General features: G+C 39.1%; 1 protein-coding gene across 2 annotated transcripts in view; it reads left to right on the forward strand.

The window, feature by feature from the left end:
* The window catches only part of pacsin1a (protein kinase C and casein kinase substrate in neurons 1a), a 53095-nt gene extending 36076 nt beyond the window's left edge, over window positions 1-17019 (forward strand). For both annotated transcript variants that reach the window (XM_084099984.1, XM_084099983.1), the window contains exons 2-10: window positions 1388-1508; window positions 5089-5245; window positions 5424-5659; window positions 6544-6687; window positions 7732-7907; window positions 8721-8841; window positions 9339-9454; window positions 10548-10744; window positions 12691-17019. In XM_084099984.1, coding sequence (XP_083956110.1) covers window positions 1449-1508; window positions 5089-5245; window positions 5424-5659; window positions 6544-6687; window positions 7732-7907; window positions 8721-8841; window positions 9339-9454; window positions 10548-10744; window positions 12691-12800 — 1317 coding nt within the window. In that variant the 5' untranslated portion in view covers window positions 1388-1448 and the 3' untranslated portion in view covers window positions 12801-17019. The remainder of the gene's footprint in view (window positions 1-1387; window positions 1509-5088; window positions 5246-5423; window positions 5660-6543; window positions 6688-7731; window positions 7908-8720; window positions 8842-9338; window positions 9455-10547; window positions 10745-12690) is intronic.
* The last annotated feature ends 4868 nt before the right edge of the window (window positions 17020-21887 follow it).

The raw sequence follows: 21887 nt of genomic DNA on the forward strand, positions 1-21887 counted from the left end.
TAAAATGCATGTCTTCCTTAAATGCCAAGTCACTTTGGATATACGCATCTGCCAAACCCTTGTGAAAAGAAGAACACTTTAGCATACTTTTGAAAAAAGGATCATTATTACGAATATGTAAAAGAATATACTTTTATACATAAGTGCAAACTGTATCAGACGTGTTACTTTGCTCACAGCTGATTGGTCCAATTTCAGTTTGAGATCTATTACACAGCACAGGTTAGCCGTTACTGTTGTGATGAACACTGCTAAAGCCGAACCACTTTCATGGTAAACTAAACTGAAACATACCTTAACCGTCTTCATGGTACAGGCCCCATGTTCTAGCTGGCGTACTCACTTCTCCTTGTAAACAATCAGCGAGAGGTTCACTCTATGAACGCAATAATACTCTTTTTTTAAACTGGGTACAATGAGATGACATTGGGTCTTAGTCAGTAATAACTGAATACCTTATTCATATTTATATGCACATTTGAACTTCTAACAAAAAATTTCCACCTAAGTCACAACACATTCCTATGCACATGAATCTGTTCTTATCATCGTTCAGGTGTTGATGAATTCAATCTTGCGTGCCCGAGGTTAGTCATTTACATTAAACATGCCCAAACCATGGCCATATAAGGGCTTTCCACACAGCCTTTGCGTTCGTCGCTCTCAGCAAACATGACGCTCTCTATTTAAGATCTATATCTGTTTAAAATTCCATCTTAACATGTTTTTAAGGCCTCCAAAAGTATGTGATTTTTGCGTACGAGTGGTTTCTGTGGTTCTTAAATTGTTTGGTAAATTTAGAATACATTTTAGAACGAAAGTTATTGATGAATCATGAAAACGTTCGTACGCAGATTTCACACACAAATTCGTGCGAACTCATCGAACCATATGATTTGAAATGATTTGTTTCAGTCTTTTTTTGAGTGGAACTTCCCCAAACTGGAAGTGCCTCCCGTAATCTGAAATGCAGTGGAGGCTCGTCGGGAGAAAGGTGGATAACGCAGAGACAGATTTCATATTGGACGAGAGGCGTACGCACGTTTTTTAGTGTGTACATTCGTTTCTCTGAATCACACGCTCGCACATTTGAGAAATTATATTGGATCGAATGTAGGACGGTTTCTACGTAACATTTTATAAATGAGGTCCTCTGATAATGATAATCACACTACTTCTCTTGAATCTGAATATTTTATCTTTTGGTTTATCATTTCCGACAAGCGTTTTGTGAAATGTTTTGTTTGAAAATTGTGCTTTCTTTCAAACAAATGCCATTTGGTTTGATGTTTAGTTATCTATCAAAATGGCATTCATACATATTTTGAGTGTGACTTAGGTGTCCAAACAGTGTCTCTGTCTCTCTCTCTCTCTCTCTCTCTTTTAGTGCTTGAGGAAGTCCGCTTTTCTGCAGACGTGTTCAGTCTTGCTTCGCATCACCCAGCACGATGTCTGGCTCTTACGATGAATCCACTGTCTCTGATGAGGCCATGGACAGCTTTTGGGAGGTACAAAGACCACCGTTTCCTTCCTTTAAATGCTACACTGCTAAGTCATTCAGCCGGTCATCAATAGTTGTGTTGTGATTTAGCCAGCTATAGTTGGAGAACAGGGGGATGTTGTGTTCACAGTCTCAGCATCTGCCAGAATCCTCACAACGAGCTCTATTTACACGACTCTGTCAGGGCCTGTGATGTTGCCAAAGCTCTTCACATCGTCCTTTGTGAGGGTCTGGCAGCCTGTGCAATCTTAGCATCATGTCAGTATTATGTCAACATTCAATCATTGCCCAGATAGCGATGCAGACCTGGTGTTTTGTGTGTTTTTGTTTGTGTTTGAGCAATATTAAGTAGAGGTCTACTTCCAGCCAGGCTATTGAGTTATTAGTGCACCTGCATCCTGACTGTGTGTCTGTACGCCTGACCGTGAATGGAGAGTGTGTGTGAATCAGTGTGTGCGACTATGAGTTTTTATTTACAGGTTGATTTGACTCATCAGAGCTTGTGTGAAGGTCAGTGTAGCTGAATGAAGTTAAACCTGCCTGAAGGAGAACTGTACTATACAATTTGTTAAGAATGAAAAACTCGTAGATCGCTTACTGCATCTTGAGGAATAATTAGTCTACGCAAGGATAACGTACATCCTGGCAGTCGATATCGCAAAACAAAAAAGGTTTGTATCTAGATGTACATCATCCCACTTATTTCACGTCGACTTGCCACATAAGTAAATAAGGCGACACTTTATTTTACAGTCCTTGTTATATGTTACATGTAGTTAGAATAGTATAGGTTACACTTTATTTGGTAACACTTTATTTTACAGTGTCCTTTTTACATATTTTACATGTACTTACCATAGTAATAACAGTAAATTATGCATAATTACATGCAACTAACCCTCAACCAAATCATAATCCTACTCTAACCCTATAGTAAGTAATTGTAGTTCATTCATATCACTTAAATGTGTAATTACACTAACAAGGATGCATTAAATAAAGTGGAACCATAAATAATTAGACACACAATATTAATTTGAGCTGAAATATTTGATTAGTTTCCATGAAGAAAAGCAGTTAAATTTAATAGTCACCATGAAATCACATGTATTATTACTCAGTCCTTAAATATATAATTACACTGTAACAATGACACCTTAAAATAAAGTGTAACCCTTTATTTTAGGGTGTATGTGTTACAATGTAATTATGCATTTAAATACTGAGTAATAAGGAAGTAAGTAAGTAATAAGTTGTAGGAACAACAAATAATAACTTGACTTCTAGTTGATCATTTGGAATCAGAAGTGGCTTATATGAAAGGCAAAGGCCTCTAGATTACGCTTATTTTACCAAAATAAAATCTTATCATGCCTTGATTTTTAATTATTTAATTAGGACAGAAAGGTCAGACTTTGCTTAGACAAAAGTCTTGTCACATCGTTAAAGTATTCAACTAATCAAGATGAAGATTTAAGGGATAATGTACAGTCATACCACAAATTAAGCTGCACGATTTTCACTGCATAAATAATGAGGGGGACATGAAATATTAATTTGAGAAGAAACCATTTTATTGTCACCATGAAATCAAAATTGACTTTTTTTATTTTTATTTTTTTATGGAATATTGCAGTATTTATGAGTAATGATTTGTCTGTGAACATCATTATTTGCTTAAATTCATGTGCCTCGCAATCTTTAATCAAAATAACTTCCTCTCCCTCTTGCAGCGACATCATCTCTTCTCTTCTCTGATGACGAGGGCGGGGCAACCTGTCACTCACATGAGATCAGCCAATAGCAAACCACAACCATCCAATCAAATCCACATGGACAAAATCAAACCCCGCCCCACATTTGTTCTTGTTCCAGAAGCTATTTCTCTCGGATATACGTCACTATAGGGAAGAAAAGACTATTTCATGTCGACTTTAAAATCTTACCTGCTTGTTATTTTATAGTCCATAACAGTGTACAAAACAATCGTTTGTCTAGCAACAAACGAACACTTTCAATATTACCGTAGGCCTACTGTTAATATGAAAGTCGTCTTGTTTTAATTGACAGTAAGTACAATCGATAATTGAGGTGCAAGATTGCACCAGCTGCATTCGAACGAAACGAGAGAGAGCGTGTCCATCCGTGGTGCAATACGAGAGACATGGAGAAAGCGTCGGATGACCATCAGTGCTATTAATGATGGTCATTATCGGGTAATAACTGACCAATCAGAATCAAGCATTTCAGAGAGCTGTGTAATATACACTGCCCTCTAGAGATGGGCATTATACCTGCATTAGCCTACGTCAGTCATTTAAAAGGCATTCAAATAACGTGTGTTGTTTATAAATTCCAGTGAGGCTATGTGGAGACGTTGTGCCTTTCACTGGTTTAAACCTCCCTGAGCTTTCTTGGACGTGTATGCAGTCGGGATGTCATTGTTAGTGCAGTGAAGCGCAGGATTAGAGCACTAGCAGCACATGGACACAAAGCTGTGGCAGTCATTGCATAACTTCACATGCACAACAATGAGTCCCATCCCCCTCATATCATCTCCTCTCCCACTCGCACTCAATCCTCTGTGCTTCCTTATGCCCCATGCAGGCACCAGGGGGAACTACACGCTCCTCCTGCGGAACCACAAACATTCCCTGAAAAAAAATAAAAAAATAAAAATGTTATATTATATTATATTATATTATATTATATGAATTATATTATATTATATTATATTATATTATGTTAAATTATATTCTATTATATTATTTGAATTATATTATATAAATTGTATTATGTTATGTAATGTTATGTTAAATTATATTATATTATATTATGTTATGCTATATTATATTATATTATTTGAATTATTATATTATATTATATTATATTATATTATATTATATTATATTATATTATATTATATTATATTATATTATATTAATTGGTGTAAATTCAGTTATTATTTTGTCTTATTTGTACATACACTACCATTCAAAAGTTTAGGGTCAGTCATTTATTTTTTTAAAGAAATTAATACTTTTATTCAGCAAGGATGCAGTAAATTGATAAAAAATAATAATTTAAATTTAAAAAAATATTTGAAATACATGCTATTTTTTTACAGTGATTTCTGAAGTATCATGTGACACTGAAGATGAGTAATGATGCTGAAAATCCAGCTTTAATCACTACAATAAATAGTATTTTAACATATATTCACATAGAAAACAGCTATTTTGAATTGTAATAATATTTCACAATATTTTGTTACTGTTTTTACTGCACTTTTTACTGTATCAAATAAATGAAGTCTTGGCAAGCATAAGATACTTCTTTCAAAAACACGAATGAATCTTTTGAACAGTAGTGGTATGTACACATCTGTTATGTACAATAACTTAATCAGGGCAGTACTAAATTTAATAACTAAATGCAATTTTCAGAATCCCTTTATTTTTTTTTTTACTTTTTAAATGAAAAACATTTTGTAGATTCTGCGTGGACTATGTAAACGTATGAGCAGAATTGTACATCAAGTTGCATGTAATATGATGGCGAAATTAATTATTTTTATTTTTTTCTAGGTGGGGAATTATAAGCGTGCAGTCAAGAGAATCGACGACGGCCATCGACTTTGCAATGATCTTATGAACTGCCTTCAGGAACGCACCAAGATTGAGAAGTCCTACAGCGCGCAGCTCACCGAATGGTCCAAAAGGTGGAGGCAACTGATCGAGAAAGGTCAGTTATATCAGTCTAAAGCTTCTTTCTTCATCCGCTCAGGAGTTTTTAAGCAGTTCTTTCATTTAATGAACTGTGATTTAAACCATAGCCATAAAAAAGTTTTCTTTATAAGTTCATACATCTCTGATTTTGTCGCCTCTGTTTTATTTGTGTGTGTGTGTGTGTGTGTGTCCAGGGCCTCAGTACGGTTCTGTGGAGCGAGCCTGGTTAGCTATGATGACAGAGGCTGATAAAGTGAGCGAGCTTCATCAAGAGGTGAAGAACGGTCTGATGAACGAGGACATTGAGAAGGTGAAAAACTGGCAGAAAGACTCGTATCACAGACAGATGATAGGAGGCTTCAAGGAAACCAAAGAGGCAGACGAGGGCTTCAAGAAAGCCCAGAAACCCTGGGCTAAGAAACTCAAAGAGGTACAAAGAAAAGGTTTTAACTTTCAATTCTGTGTTAATGTCACTCTATGGCTTTTTTTTTCATTGCATGCATATTAAATATGCATACAATGCATGCAGTCTAAAATTCAACTGAAGTGTTATGCTTAATATATGTTTGCATGTTTAAAGGAACAGTTTAAATTTTTATCATTTACTCCGTATGACTTTCTTTCTTCTGTGAAAGACAGAAGGAGAGATATTAAAGACTGTCCTGCTTGCTTTTTTCCCAAGGCAGTTATAATTAATGAGGACTAAATCTTTAAAGGAAAAGCACCATAAACTAAATACCAAGTCATATGTGATTGTGTGCATTGTGTAAACATGTGTTTGTTATTCACTGATAATCTTCCCATTGTGTAACTTCTATGACTGGATTATTGAATCAGTCACTTAAACTCGAGAACCGGCTCAGTTTTATTAGTGAACGAATCATTCAGACCAGTTTGTGAACTGGATCAACTGATTCATTGAAAAGAATGAGTTTTCTTTTCGAATATCTCAACTTGACAAATGAGCTCCAATGAACAAGACAAGGAGAGCTAGACTAGATTTTCAGTAAATCGGCCTGTTTCTCACAGAGCTATTGTGTCGTTTAGGACTATGTTCATGGCACTTATAAGGTGCTTTTGCATCCTTTTTGCATTTAAAGCCTCAGTCTCAATCATTGTAATTGCATGTACAAGAACAACCAGTACAATATACAGCATTTTTCCTTCCATGATCCATTGAAAATAGAAAGTCATATGCTATAGAATGGAAACTATAGCAGGAACAATTTCAGTGAGTTCAGCCAACCAGTCTCTAAGCTTCATTCGTTCAGTTGCAGTATTGCGGTCATTTAAACGTGTCATGTCTGGCTGCAGATGGAGACGGCTAAGAAGACGTACCACATGGCATGTAAAGAGGAGAAACTGGCTGCGGCCCGCGAGGCCGACGCTTCTGTCACTCCAGACCAGCAGAAGAAACTGCATGAGAAGACAGAGAAATGCAAACAAGATGTGCAGAAGGTGCGGAAAACAGCCATGACAAACATAAAGAAACTAATTCAAGTACTATTCACTTTTAAGCTCAAAGTATACTTGAGAATCGAATAAAAAACAAGCTTCACAGAACATTTAATGCATGGCAGAATAATTCATTAATGGGTATAATAATGTGAGCCGGTACACAGGAAATTTTTTTTCAGGGAAACAGTGTTTTTGTACAGTGCATGCTAGCTTTTTCAGATAGCCTAAATAGCATGAGTTATGTGGAAACATCTAAATGAACTGGTAAAGGAAAAAAGATCATTTAATCTGACTATATCAACCTGACAAATACAGTACATAAACTGAAGTACTTTCTGGTCACTGGTCAACCCTTTTGTGAATGATCCTGATCCTGAATTCCCGGCACAATCTAACTTTTGTATAATTTATACCACCACACGGACATTTTACATTTATATATATATATATATGTGTGAAGAGTTCAGATGCAAAAGCCTCTAAGTGCCATCTGAAATTTTCTTCTAGAATGATCATTTTTATAAAGGTTGTATATTTAAGTTCAGTAATTTCACTTAAATGACAATTAATAGGTAATTTGCATTGCCATTTAAGTGAAATTATTGAACTTAAATATACGAGTTTGATAAAAATGATCATTCTAGAAGAAAATTTCAGATGGCTCTTCATATATATATTGAACGTTTGGCCTAATGCATAAATTGTAATTGCGTTTCATTGAATTTAGTAATTTATACAATTCTTACAAATATGTACATATAGCAATGCTACCGACTACACTGAGTAAATAATACTCAGATTTGAGAAAAGAAGTGGATCTAGAGCGCAACTGATCTGGGAGATTTTTTCATTCAATATCTTACAACATTGAGCTATTAAAATGAGCAGCGTCTCGTATGTGAAGTGTTATGACATTTAAAGATATAACAATCGCTCTCTCTCACTGTACTGAATTATTAAGTCACAGTCCTATAATGGTATTGCTCTAGCAATTCCCACTGGACGATGCAGCTCGTGATGTGTGTTTGTGTGTGTGTGCGGCAGGCGAAGGAGAAGTACGAGAAGTCTCTGGACGAGCTGTCGAAGTGCACACCGCAGTACATGGAGTGCATGGAGCAGGTGTTTGACCAGTGCCAGCAGCACGAGGTCAAGCGGCTGACCTTCCTCAAAGAGGTTCTTCTGGACATCAAACGACACCTGAACCTCACCGAGAACCAAAAGTCAGTGGGAACCACACAACCAGTGTGTCTGTGCTCATTTACAAAGAAATCAGTTCGAGGTTTTGCCGAGATACCAAAACAAAAGTTGAGATCTCATTAGTGATCGAACTCTTCTAAGAATTGAATTTGCTAGCGCTTCACTCCGTCTGACTCGTGATCCGGTCTCAGTGGGTAACAGCTCACTGGAGCTAAAGCAATGCAAACTGTGGGAAACTGTTCAAACTTTTCAAACACAGAGTGGGACTTGACTGCAGCTCAGTGAATTACACACACACACACACAAAAACAGTTTGGTCTAGGGAAACACACCCCTGAGCGGCTCGTTTCATTATTCAGCGGCTCGGTCCGCATTATTAACCAGCAGAAACTCATTCGCTTTACACCGGAGATTCAAATGTCACGCTGTTTCAGGTCATCTCTGTTCAACTCAGCACTGTTGTCTTTCCCCCGCCTACCAACACACAAGGAAAATACGTCTGTAAAAAAGCATTTTACATGCACACACACAGAACGAACATGGGAGCGTTTTCTGCGCCGAACATTAGCGATCAGTTCACACTTCATAATTCAGGATCACAGTTCATATCTAGACTGAAGAGAGTGTGTGTTTCAAGCTTTTGTGAACATATTTCATATACTCTACATGCACACACATTTCATCACGTTTTCTTAAAATAGAGATCGTACTTGTCTTGGTGGGTCCTGGATTGGAAAAGTTTGGGAACCCCTGGTCTAGTTGACTTGTTGTCTAGCTGTAATGCATTTGTCAGAGCTTAATGTTAAGTGTGTGTTTTTGTGTTTTCCATGCTATAGCTATGCGTCAGTGTACCGCGAGTTTGAACGCACCATTCTGGCTGCCAACACACAAGAGGATCTCAAGTGGTTCAGTAATAATCACGGTCCTGGCATGCATATGAACTGGCCCCAGTTTGAGGTACACAACTTTGAATGAACAAAGAGGTTTTAACAGTTGTGTGACCTTGTCTAGTTTGCTTATAAGGTACAAGAGACCGGGGTTAGTGGTCACATGTGAAAGTTGTCACAGACTCTAATATCCCAGTAAGGCTTTAAGTCAAAGGTCCAGTTGCACTCTAGACGTTTTCATGTTATGCTCATGTTTCTTAAACCTTGTTAAAAAACAAAAATTAGGATTTAATTTGATACTTTTTTTCATTTTCTGCTATTTTATGAATTTTGTTTCACATGTTTTGTTTATGATAAGCCATTAAATACACATTTTAAATGCAGATAATCTATTAAATATGCTTTTCTTATTACTTTTGATTTCATATTTCAGAAAAGGTATTCTCATTCGTATTTAGTTTGACTATATGCTGGCGTGTTTTTATGTTTTCCTGAAAGATAATGGAAAATGGAAATGTTTAGCAGCGGTTTGTAACAGATTTTCTCTTCTGAATCTGTTTCTCTCAGGAATATAATCCAGACGCCACCAACGCTGTTGCCAAGAGAGAAAAGAAGAAGCCGGACGGAGTGGCTCCCGCGACTCCAAACACAGAGCACGCGGGTCAGGCCGGCGACCGTGGCAGGTCAGACGCCATTCCTGCTTTCTTTTATGGAGAATATCCTTATCTCTTTTCAGAGGTTGATTGCTGTCCACTTCACTCGTTCAAATAAAGATTCTGTGAAGTTCGACAGAGAACTCACTTCTGATTAACAATCGTTTCTGGCCGTACAGGGTTCGTCTATAATTTGACAGGGTGGATGCATTATAATCATGAAAATTTAAATAAAATAATAAACTAATAAAATAATATAAAAACTAATTGCTTATTAGCATGCATATTACTAGCATATTGGCTGTTTATTAGCACTTATAAAGCACAAATTAATGCATGACCATATTCTACATCCCTTATCTTACTATTATTAAGCAGTAATTTGGAGTTTATTGTGGCAAAAAATATTTTTAATTTCGGCACATAATTTACCTTTGGTAATTAAATAGCTTTTTAAAAAAAAATTTTTTTATTTAATTATATTTGTAAAATTGGCAGGGATTACATTTGACTCTTTAGCAGTGTTCGAATTGTGTAAAAGCCCTAACCTCCTCCCCCTTAAAAAAAAAACCCCATCACAACCTAATTTTTTATTTACTTTACTTTTTTATTGTCAGTTTCAGAACATGTTAGTCACTGAATACATTATTATTCATTATTAATTTTATTGTCTGTGATATACTTGCTGGATAGGTCAATTAAAACAGTGCACATAGACTCACAGATATTTATTTTCATTTTATGCATTTTATTTACTTTCATATCTAATGCACACAAAAGCATTTAAATGCGCCTGATAACTCTGATCTCTGAGGGATCTGACCTAAAATACATCTTACACAGGGCAATCTCTTTTTTTTGTTGTCATATTTTTGTCAGTTTGTTTCAATTAAAATCTTGTTATCATTTCAAACCATTTTCATCGTTAATGAAATTAACACTGTCTTTGAGTAAGTCACAAGATTTAAAATCACGTAGTCGTTTGATTCAGAATGGGTTGCTAGCTACAACTGTCTAAGAATTACATTAGATAACTAATTACATCTGTCTGATAGTGAGCTAGCATAATATAGCAAACCAAAGTATATCATGCTAACAGCACACGTCCCCTGTCTTTGTCTAGTGTGAGCAGCTATGACAAGAACCAGGCGTACTCCACAGAATGGTCCGATGACGATCAGCCCGCCGGATACTCGGGGAACGAGACGAATGGCGGGGGAAACTCTTTCGAGGACGACACGGTCAGCAGAGGAGGCGTGCGAGTGCGGGCGCTGTATGACTATGAAGGCCAAGAGCAGGATGAGCTGAGCTTCAAAGCAGGTAAAGTGCAGTTAGCACAAAAAAACTGATGCTAGCTGTCATTAGTGGTGTTACTGGAGCAAAACATGTCACCATGTGCAAATCCTTTTGATTTAGATATTTTTGAGTAAAGTACTTGTTCAAAATAACACCTTTGGCAAATGATATAACACTTTTCATTAAATGAAATGATATGTCTCTAACTGTATTACTCTAATGGATTCTTTTGCAAGGATTCACATTTACTACATAATTTGGTTACATAAAAATGACAAAACATAAAAATGTTAGATCAAATGATCTCAAAATCAGTTTGTCATTGCAGTCCCTTGTAAAAAAGAAGGACACTTCAGCATATCTTCAAAAAAGAGTACTTGAGTACGAAATAATACGTTTTAAAAGAATATACTTAAATGCAAACTGAATATGATGTTTTCAGACATGTTAATTGTAATTATATGAAAATGTATTATAGTTTACATTTATATTAAATGCTAGTTGAACTTTTGGGGGTATTTTGACCAAATTAAATTGGACCTCTTTACGTGTGATTCCATAATTACTTCTATTGCCTTTAAAAAGCAAGAATTGTCATTTCTATTGAAACTTGTATGTCATTTTTTTTAAATAAAGTTATAATTACACGTTTGTAACGATGAAGGCGCAATTTGGTACATTTGCAATATAGTAACTTTAAATATAATGTTGAATAACACACAACAGTTACAATTATAATCAGTACTTTAGATGTGCTTTAGTATGTTAGTTAAACACATCAAAATAAGTGCACTTCTTTAAAGCACAACAAAAGATTAAAACATGATTTACATTTTATTTTCAAGTAAAACTTTTAAAATCTAACATCAAGTGCTGTTTTTTGAAAGTGCTTAATTGTTTTAAGAAACATAACTTAAGAAGACTTGAGGCCTTTAACTCAAAACCCCAAAAGGGGCTTTTACAAAGACATTTTACAAAAGGTTGCTTTTCTGGTGTCAAGGAACATTACTAAATTGTTTAAAATATTAGCCTAGAACAAGAAAAACTATTTGCCACTTGGGTAAGAAAAAATGACCTAATTCAAGATGTATTCTCTAAAGACAAGTCTTTATGTAGAAACAAGTCTTTATGTAGAATGCCGTCCATATATAACACATGATTTTTCTAGGGATGCACTGACATGAAAATGGCTGAAACTGAAAATTCTGGAAGCACGTGGTTGAAAACCAAAACAAAAAATGACTTTAAAAAATATATATATAATTATTTTTATTTTTTATTTTTTTTGAATTGTATTAATATTAGACTTTTTAATTAAATTCAACAATTTATTGAATCTGAATTTAAAAAATACATGCCAATCAAATAAAAGAATCACACTTTTATTTAAAGTGACACAAAATATATTTAAAAATATTAAATATTAGGGCTGCACGATGGATATATCGTTTTAGCATCGATACCGCGCACAGAGCCGCGCAGTGAATGCCGAAATTCAGTTCTCTTTCTCTTGCTTTTGAGCTTAAACGGACACGCACACGTAAAATGAAGTCAAAATGCCCGTCTCGGCGAGTATCCTCGTAAACACAGTCGGTTATGTGTTTTTTAAACAATTGAGAAAGAAAACAGATGCGTGTCATTTATATTAGGTCCGTGCATTCGTCTTAAAGGAAGAGCAGCCTAATGTACCAATGGTGATCAAACAACAGAGAGAAAGAGAACATGACTTTTGTAGCTTTAACAAAGATAAATTGTATTAATTAATTAATTATATTAGTTATGTTTCATTTATACAGTGAAGACTGTTATTTTACATTTGTATACAGATTCTAGCGGGTTGGGCGGCATTTATTTTCGGCTCATATTTTCGTGCCATAATAAACAATAATTTTCAGTGGCCGAAATTTCGGTGCATCCCTAGATTTTTGACTATACATATGGCAGTCAGTTATAATATGTATCACCCACAGGTGATGAATTATCAAAGATCGAAGAGGAAGATGACCAGGGCTGGTGCAGAGGTCGTCTGGACAGCGGCCGGACAGGCTTATACCCGGCCAATTACGTTGAGGAAATCTGATCACCTGACTGGAGGACAACACACCTTTGGAGGCAGCTCTGATTGTCCGATCTAATAACATGGCAAAAACGCCAGAGACTTAATATGAACGACTTTCCCTGAAGATGTGCAATGCAGTCTTGTTTAAAATCAAAAAAATCTTAGTAAAAATATCCACACTGTATATATATATATTGATCTTATCTGCGAGGCTGGGAAGAGCTTGCTCACTACTAATATCTGTTTGCAAATATTTAAAAATAATATACATACTTACAAACAGATTTGAACAAATAAATGACCCATCAGTTATGCAAGTACAGGATACACATTATTTGTGCTGATTACATTTAAAATTATATTACAGACATGAGTATAGAATACTCCTATTAGCATAATATCCAACTGAACAGTTATTCATAAGGCCATTCTGCTGTATTTTAATACAAAGTTCATATAACAGATTCAGTGTGCAATTACGGGGTACTCGTCCAGTGTCACGGTGTTTAAACAGAATATGACTCACAACAGGCTATCCGGTTTTCCTCTTACTGTCTCACCATCAGTCCATGCCTTGTTGCGCTGATTATTCTATTAGGTATCGTCTTGATGTCTGTGTCTTTACGCATAGCAGCATGTGCTATGGAGCATGTAGCCCTTGATTCCTCAGGCCATCTGTACTGTATGCAAATCCCACAGTGACCACAGGGGGCAGCAGACTCAATGTCAACCTCAGACCAGGAAGTGGTGGAACTAGAATATCTATGGCTGTGTCCGAAATCGCCCCCTATTCTCTTAAGCAAAACCTCCTTTTGAGGGGACAGCCATTTGTGGTGGTGTCCAAAACCATAGTGGACACTGTCCAATGTGGGTACAGCGTAATATCATACAGGTCTAAATTCCTTCTTTAATTGATCATTAAATTCTTTTATTAAGGTTTATACATGCTACTTTCCATGACAGAGTCCAAGATAAATATTTTCATTACTTCTGGAGCTGCCAGTTTGCTAAGTTTCTTGATTATTAAACATCAAGCACAAACTATGCAAAAGCGGCAGCCCTTCCAGCGCACTCAGTGTCCGAATTCACTCACTCAAGTGGACTATAGTAGTGGAGTAATGTGGGGAATAGTGAATGAGGGTATATGGGGTGAATTCAGACACAGTTTATGTTCAGAACAGAATACTACCTTAGTAGTAGTATAAAATGGATACTGCATACTTTTTTTAGAAATAGTATGTGAAACAGTATGCAGCGAGAAACTTTTCAAACAGTTGCATGCAATTGTTGGCATGTGACGTCTTCGTGTTGCATGCGAGTGGTGTCCAGGTATCGTCGAACAATGCAGTTGTTTTGAATTTGTGAATTTTGAGACCTTTTGAGACTAGATTTTTTTTCCCCGTCATGCTACAAATGTAAGGTCAAGCACATTGCATATTAGTATACTGTTGCTAAATGTACAACATCAATCTGGGTATTCCATGCCTACATACAATTTGCATGCTGTACACAGTATACATACTATATACTGCATAAAGAGTACAAATTGTAAGTGTGCTGTTCTGAACATGACTCATGTTCTCCAATTGGATGTGTCATCTCATGTTTGTCAAAGTCATGTGTTGTAATTTGTTACTCCAAGAAGGTCTTGTATAAGCAGTCTTGTCTCTATTTGGCATGTGTTCATGGTCACTTCTTGTACCAAATCAAGGTTCCTCAGATGGACATGAATGTTTTCTGTGCATGATTTGGGCTACTTATGCACAGCAATTTTAAAGTGCCCCTACTATGCCATTTTAAGGTTTGCTCATTTTGTTTTGGAAGTCTCCTAAAATAGGTTTACAAGCATCAAAAGTCAAAGAACAGTTTAATTTTCTCATAATATGCATTGCAACATCACCGATTTCTTCACAGTGTCTAAACAAGGGGTGTCCAAACTTGGTCCTGGAGAGACACTATCCTGCAGTGTTTACCTGCAACTAGCCTCAACACACCTGGCTGGACGTTTCTAGAATGCCCAGTATGTGTTTAATTGTTTAACAGGAGCAGAATTGGACACCACTGGTCTAAACGGTTCGATAAAGGATTTAGTCTCTCTATGCCTCCCCTTTCCGAGATCTTCCTTTGCTCTGATTGGTCAGATGGCCCAGTCATGTTGTGATTGTTCGACCGCTTAAAGCGTGTGTGGGAAATTAAACAGTCATTACCATATCTGAATTTCAGCTATGGATCTTTTTCAACACTTTATACACAGTGATTCGAACAGTAATGTTGGTGTTGGTTTTATCGTATCAATTCCAGCCCAAGTCCTCATCCTTCGGCAGCACAGAAAACAGTGTATTCTTGACATGTCGACAACACGAACTCAACTCTTCTGAACCATTCAGTTCAAAAAGAAGGCCGAAAGCACTTGTTAGAGGCGTTACATAAGTGCCTATTACCAACATAATCCAATCTGAATTTAATTAATACATCGTACGACCGGACCTAACTGTTTATATATATAAATATAGGCTATATGTGTTTGCGTACATGATATCAGGAAGCAACGTAATACGCACATGACGACAGGAAGGTGACAGGGGTGCTTAAATCAAGTTACTCTTCCCACTTCTGCTAGTTTTACTGAGATATCTTTTCCCGTGTGAATTGGCCATTATTATTACAGACGTCCTGTGGTAAAATTGCATTACTCCATCTACCCATCTAAATAAGGGCTTAAGACTGGAATTACTGACGACTCGTTTCAGGCAGTTCAGAATCGACTCTTTCTTTTGGGAGACAATAGCTCCATTTACTTTGATCTTTGAAACATTGCAGACCTTTTACATTCACAAACAACTATATTACACACTATATGAAAGGTAATTATCGAAAAAGCATAATAGGGTCACTTTAACAGACTTAATCCGTGAGTGAATTTCACAGCTGGACCATCACATTCATCACTAGTTGATTCACTCTGAGGAATCCCTGTAGTTTCATGGCCTGTTAACTAACGCGCACTGCTTTTGCATCAAGTTTGAAAATTTGTATAAATTCTTTGATTAATTTTGAAATAATAAAAAAGCTAAAAGGCTCACACAAAGTGGCAACATATGATTTGCTGGCAATATACTGTAAATTGGTCACAGAAGTATTTGGATATTTAAGTCACTCATTGCAATCCATTGGATTTATTTGACAGAGAGATAGCACAAGCACACTTCTCACAAAAAAGTGTGACTCGAGTACATTTTGCGACCACTGTATTTTATTCCTTCCACCGCTGACCTCTGTATGGCGTACCGCCACGATTTTGATAAGGCAAGCAGTGCTCCTTGTGTGCCTGTATTTTCCAAATTGCAGTACTATGTGGATCTGTGTATCGTTCATGAAGTTTCAGTGTGGGAGTGAAAATGAACAACAAACAGGATGTGACATAATACATTCAGAGGAAAGACCGCCTAGCATCTTTGTGATTGAAACTGTTCAGTCTAGAAAAAAAAGAAGAGAACTCGCATTGTCAAAATATTCCGTAATGTACACAAAAAAGAAGTACGAACGGGTACATGTGTCGGGGTTATCGTATTGGGGTGTATCCTCTTTATTATATTCAGTGTGTATGAGTTGTGTTTATGTATAGAAAATAAAAATTGTAGTTTAATTGTAAATGTTGGGTAACAAAAGAACTACGCTTTGAAAAAATAACACTGTAATGCTATATAGGTACCATATTGTATTAATATGATTTTGATTGCAATGAAATCACTATGTACCATACCTGTATAAATGCGTGTGGGTCCACGCCGTCATATTTGTATATGATGATGTAATTTATTAAGATTATATTCTACTGTAACTGTACAACTGTGTTGAGTAGAGACAAACCGCTAAGTTGCGACAGGAAAGAACCGTGTAATTTAAATGCTATTTTTAATGTTGATTTGTTCTTTATGCAAATGAAGGGATGAAGGTTTATGTTGTGAACGTTACTCTTGCAGTGTAGAGGACGTGTGTATGTTCATAGTTAGTTGATGTAAATTGATCTCCTTGCTGGTGTAGTGCCTCCTCATCCATAACATAATGTTCATTTATATATGCATAAAGTTAATGATGATGAACATAATGTTGAAAACCTGATTTGAAGTTTTTGTGCTGAAGTCAATATTGCAATATTAGTTTGGAAGGAGAAAACATGTTTGTTGAGAAAAATGTACAAAATGTGTGCTCCATTTTTTTGTAAACGAAGTTTATATTAGTTTCTCCTTGTCTCAAAATACTTTACACGCTTCTTTTTGTTTTTACCAATTCATTTGGAAAGGTTCACACCTACTGAAAAAACAGTTTTTGTTGCAATACATTTGTGTAACAAAATGCGCCTGGTTAGAAAAAATAGATTGTACAACATACCACTTTTTACAATGCATATTGTCCCAAAGCAGCTTAGAGAATCTAAGTACCTCCAAAAAATAAAAATAAAATGAAAAAGGATGTTCAGGATGTTCAAAAAAATTATCCACGTATAGTGGATTATACGTGACTTACAGTGGATTTGAGATATTTCATCAGGGCATGTGTTTCTTGGCAGTCCCTCCAACAATTAGGTACATAAACAGAAAAAGAAAAGAAAAATCTGAAAACCTTGTCCAGTAGCCATACTTATAATAACAGCCACTTGAATTTTGTACATCCATCACAGTGGGTCAGGAAGCAACATATGTTTGTCTGGAGTGATGAGGGTTTGGATCTGGATCCAGTGAACCCCTGGATTGGTATCACAAAGTGTGGGCAAAGAAGGGACGAAGTGAAGAATACATCCGCTTACAGGGAAGACTCTAAAGTTTCCTTTTACTGAAACTTGTGTAACCTAATGATTCCTTAAATTCTCCACTTAATGACTATATTATTCATATTCCAGCACCAGTCAGATGGAGGTATATCAGTTGAGACAAATCACATATCTAATTAATATCTGAGGAAAACACTAAAAGTTATAAACAGGAAACTGCAAAAAATAAAGTCAGAATTGCAAGATATAATCTTAATAATAATTTTGATGCTCTCCCAACAGACATACTACTGACTATAAGTAACTTTGCAAGTAACTTTATTGATCTTTGCCAGAACATGTAGACAATTGTAAGGGAGCTAGGATCAATATAACTCAAAGGGTGATTGAATTGCAGTGAATAAGAACCGAATTAATATGTAAATGATTCAGAATTAATATTTAACACTTTATCAACTATTCGTCCACCGATAAATTGAGATTAGGGTATTTTATCAATTCTGGACAGAATATTATCCCGTGGCCTACGGTAATAATGTAATAAAATTATGATCACTGATTATGAGCAAGGTAACAAAATCTACAGTTTAAGGCAGTAACTTGTAAGCACACAGCACAAGTTCTTGACTAGCTGGATCTGAAATGCCTGTCCAATGCGTGGTGCGGCCAGAACGGGTGCAGTGCTAAGCAACAACTTCACATTATCAAAAACCTGTTTACATTGCAAAGACACTAACATTTTGCGTTCTTCTTCCACAAATCAGTCAGAGGGGCTACAACTGCAGAAAAATTCCTGTAATAGCCCACCATACCCAAAAACAGCATAAGCTCTCGTTTAGTACTAAGTAGTGGAGAGAAATAATTGATTGCCAAGACCATGCATGTTACCCTGCCCGACTACTTTCCCCAAGATCACACTCGCTTTGGCAAACTCACACTTTGTCAAGTTGACCGTGAGCCTAGTCTTAGCCAAACACTCAAAAAGTTCTCTAATACATAAAAGATGCTGCTCCCACTTATCACTGTTTACTGAAGATGGAAGATGGCGCCGCTCAATGGCGACTCGGTACTACTCTCTGTTTTGTTTGTTTGTTTGGTATTGTCCTGCACGTTCCTAGAACCCAGCCTTTGGTTGTTCAGTATGACAGATCTGCATTACTTCATATTCGGGACAGCATGCCCGTTTTCCTGCCCGATCTACCGCCGGATTGCCAACTACATAAGGAGCGGCTTAAACAATGCTGGAAGACTCGGAAGCGGGGTGTGAGGGGTGGCGCTCTTGTCCGGCTTAGGCGTCTCATCTACCGCCCAGCTCTACCTAGCCTGATTTCCAATGTCCGCTCCCTGGCAAACAAAATGGATGAACTTTCTATGCTCATTCGTACACAGAGAGACTTCAGGGACGCCGCCGCTATCTGCCTGTCTGAGACCTGGTTGGCTGAAAGTTTCCCGGACTCCATGTTACAACTAGCCGGCTTTTCTCTACACCGTGCAGACCGCACTGCGTGCTCACAAAAACTACGTGGAGGTGGGGTTGGCTGCTACATCAATAGCAACTGGTGTCTGCAAAAACTTGTCACAAACCTGCTCTCCAGAGTTGGAGTCTCTCACTGTGATGTGTAAGCACTCAGGACACCCTAGGCCGGAGGTCGATGATCGACTTTGTGGTCGTCTCATCCGACCTCCGGCCGTATGTCTTGGACACTCGGGTGAAGAGAGGGGCGGAGCTGTCAACTGATCACCACCTGGTGGTGAGTTGGATCCGATGGCGGGGGAGGAAGCTGGACAGACTCGGCAGACCCAAACGTACTGTGAGGGTCTGTTGGGAACGTTTGGCCGAATCTCCTGTCAGAGAGATCTTCAACTCCCACCTCCGGCAGAGCTTCGACCAGATCCCGAGGGAGTCTGGAGATATTGAGTCCGAGTGGACCATGTTCTCCACCTCCATTGTCAACGCGGCCACTCGGAGCTGTGGCTGTAAGGTCTCCGGTGCCTGTCGAGGCGGCAATCCCCGAACCCGGTGGTGGACACCGGAAATAAGGGATGCCGTCAAGCTGAAGAAGGAGTCCTATCGGGCCTGGCTGGCTTGTGGGACTCCTGAGGCAGCTGATGGGTATCGACGGGCCAAGCGGACTGCAGCCCGGGTGGTTGTGGAGGCAAAAACTCGGGCCTGGGAGGAGTTCGGTGAGGCCATGGAGAAGGACTATCGGCTGGCCTCGAAGAGATTCTGGCAAACCGTCCGGCGCCTCAGGAAGGGGAAGCAGTGCCCTACCAACGCTGTTTACAGTGGAGGAGGGCAGCTGTTGACCTCGACTGGGGATATCACCGGACGGTGGAAGGAATACTTCGAGGATCTCCTCAATCTCGCCGTCACGTCTTCCATTGAGGAAGCAGAGGCTGAGGGCTCGGAGGCGGACCCGTCCATCACCCAAGCTGAAGTCACCGAGGTAGTCAAGAAACTCCTCGGTGGCAAGGCACCGGGGGTGGATGAGATCCGCCCTGAGTACCTCAAGTCTCTGGATGTTGTGGGGCTGTCTTGGCTGACACGCCTCTGCAGCATCGCGTGGCGGTCGGGGACAGTGCCTTTGGATTGGCAGACCGGGGTGGTGGTCCCTCTTTTCAAGAAGGGGGACCGGAGGGTGTGCTCCAACTATAGGGGGATCACACTTCTCAGCCTCCCTGGTCTATGCCAGGGTACTGGAGAGGAGAATCCGGCCGATAGTAGAACCTCGGATTCAGGAGGAACAGTGTGGTTTTCGTCCCGGTCGTGGAACACTGGACCAGCTCTATACCCTCTACAGGGTGCTGGAGGGCTCATGGGAGTTTGCCCAACCAATCCACATGTGCTTTGTGGATTTGGAGAAGGCATTCGACTGTGTACCTCGTGGCATCTTGTGGAGGGTGCTCTGGGAGTATGGGGTCCGGGGCCCTTTGCTAAGGGCTATCCGGTCCCTGTACGACCGGAGCAGGAGCTTGGTTCGTATTGCCAGCAGTAAGTCAGACTTGTTCCCGGTGCGTGTTGGACTCCGGCAGGGCTGCCCTTTGTCGCCGGTTCTGTTCATAATTTTTATGGACAGAATTTCTAGGCGCAGCCAGGGGCCGGAGGGGGTCAGGTTTGGGGACCACACGATTTCATCTCTGCTCTTTGCGGATGATGTGGTCGTGTTGGCCTCATCAAACCAGGACCTCCAGCATGCACTGGGACGGTTTGCAGCCGAGTGTGAAGCGGCTGGGATGAGAATCAGCACCTCCAAATCCGAGGCCATGGTCCTCAGTCGGAAAAGGGTGGCTTGCCCGCTTCAGGTTGGTGGAGAGTTCCTGCCTCAAGTGGAGGAGTTCAAGTATCTCGGGGTCTTGTTCACGAGTGAGGGAAGGATGGAACGGGAGATTGACAGACGGATCGGTGCAGCTTCTGCAGTAATGCGGTCGCTGTACCGGTCTGTCGTGGTGAAGAAGCTCTGTCTCGATTTACCGGTCAATCTACGTTCCTACTCTCACCTATGGTCATGAGCTTTGGGTCATGACCGAAAGGACAAGATCCCGGATACAAGCGGCCGAAATGAGCTTTCTCCGCAGGGTGGCTGGGCGCTCCCTTAGAGATAGGGTGAGAAGCTCGGTCACTCGGGAGGAGCTCAGAGTAGAGCCGCTGCTCCTCCACGTTGAGAGGGGTCAGTTGAGGTGGCTCGGGCATCTTTTCCGGATGCCTCCTGGACGCCTTCCTGGGAAGGTGTTCCGGGCATGTCCCACCGGGAGGAGACCCCGGGGAAGACCTAGGACACGCTGGAGAGACTATGTCTCCCGGCTGGCCTGGGAACGCCTCGGTGTCCCCCCGGAAGAGCTGGAGGAAGTGTCGAGGGAGAGGGAAGTCTGGGCATCCCTGCTTAGACTGCTGCCCCCGCGACCCGGCCCCGGATAAGCGGTAGAAGATGGATGGATGGAAGTAGACAGCACATCCGTTTAAACCAGAAGTTACTTGGTTCATCAAGCATTAAAAGGTAGAGGGCGCACTTCTAAGACCCAAACTCATAACAGAGTCCAGAAGGAGTAATGAATAAGGCAATCTCCTGTGCACGAGCTGTTAAAGGCACTTGCCAATATCCCCTCAATAAATCGAACTTACTGCGTAACAGAGCCGACATAATCTACACAATCTTCCCATTAGGGGCAATGGGAAAGAATCTGGTTTCGTTACGTTATTCACCTTTTGAAAGTCAGTACAAAAGTGGTACGTTCCATCCTTCTTTCCCACTAGTAAACAAGCGGATGCCCAGCTTGAAAAGGAAGGTTTAGCAATGTTATTTTCAACCATATATCTAATTTCAGACTCATGATGATGT

This window comes from Abramis brama (assembly GCF_963993115.1).
Source record: "Abramis brama genome assembly, chromosome: 22".
NCBI lineage: Eukaryota > Metazoa > Chordata > Actinopteri > Cypriniformes > Leuciscidae > Abramis > Abramis brama.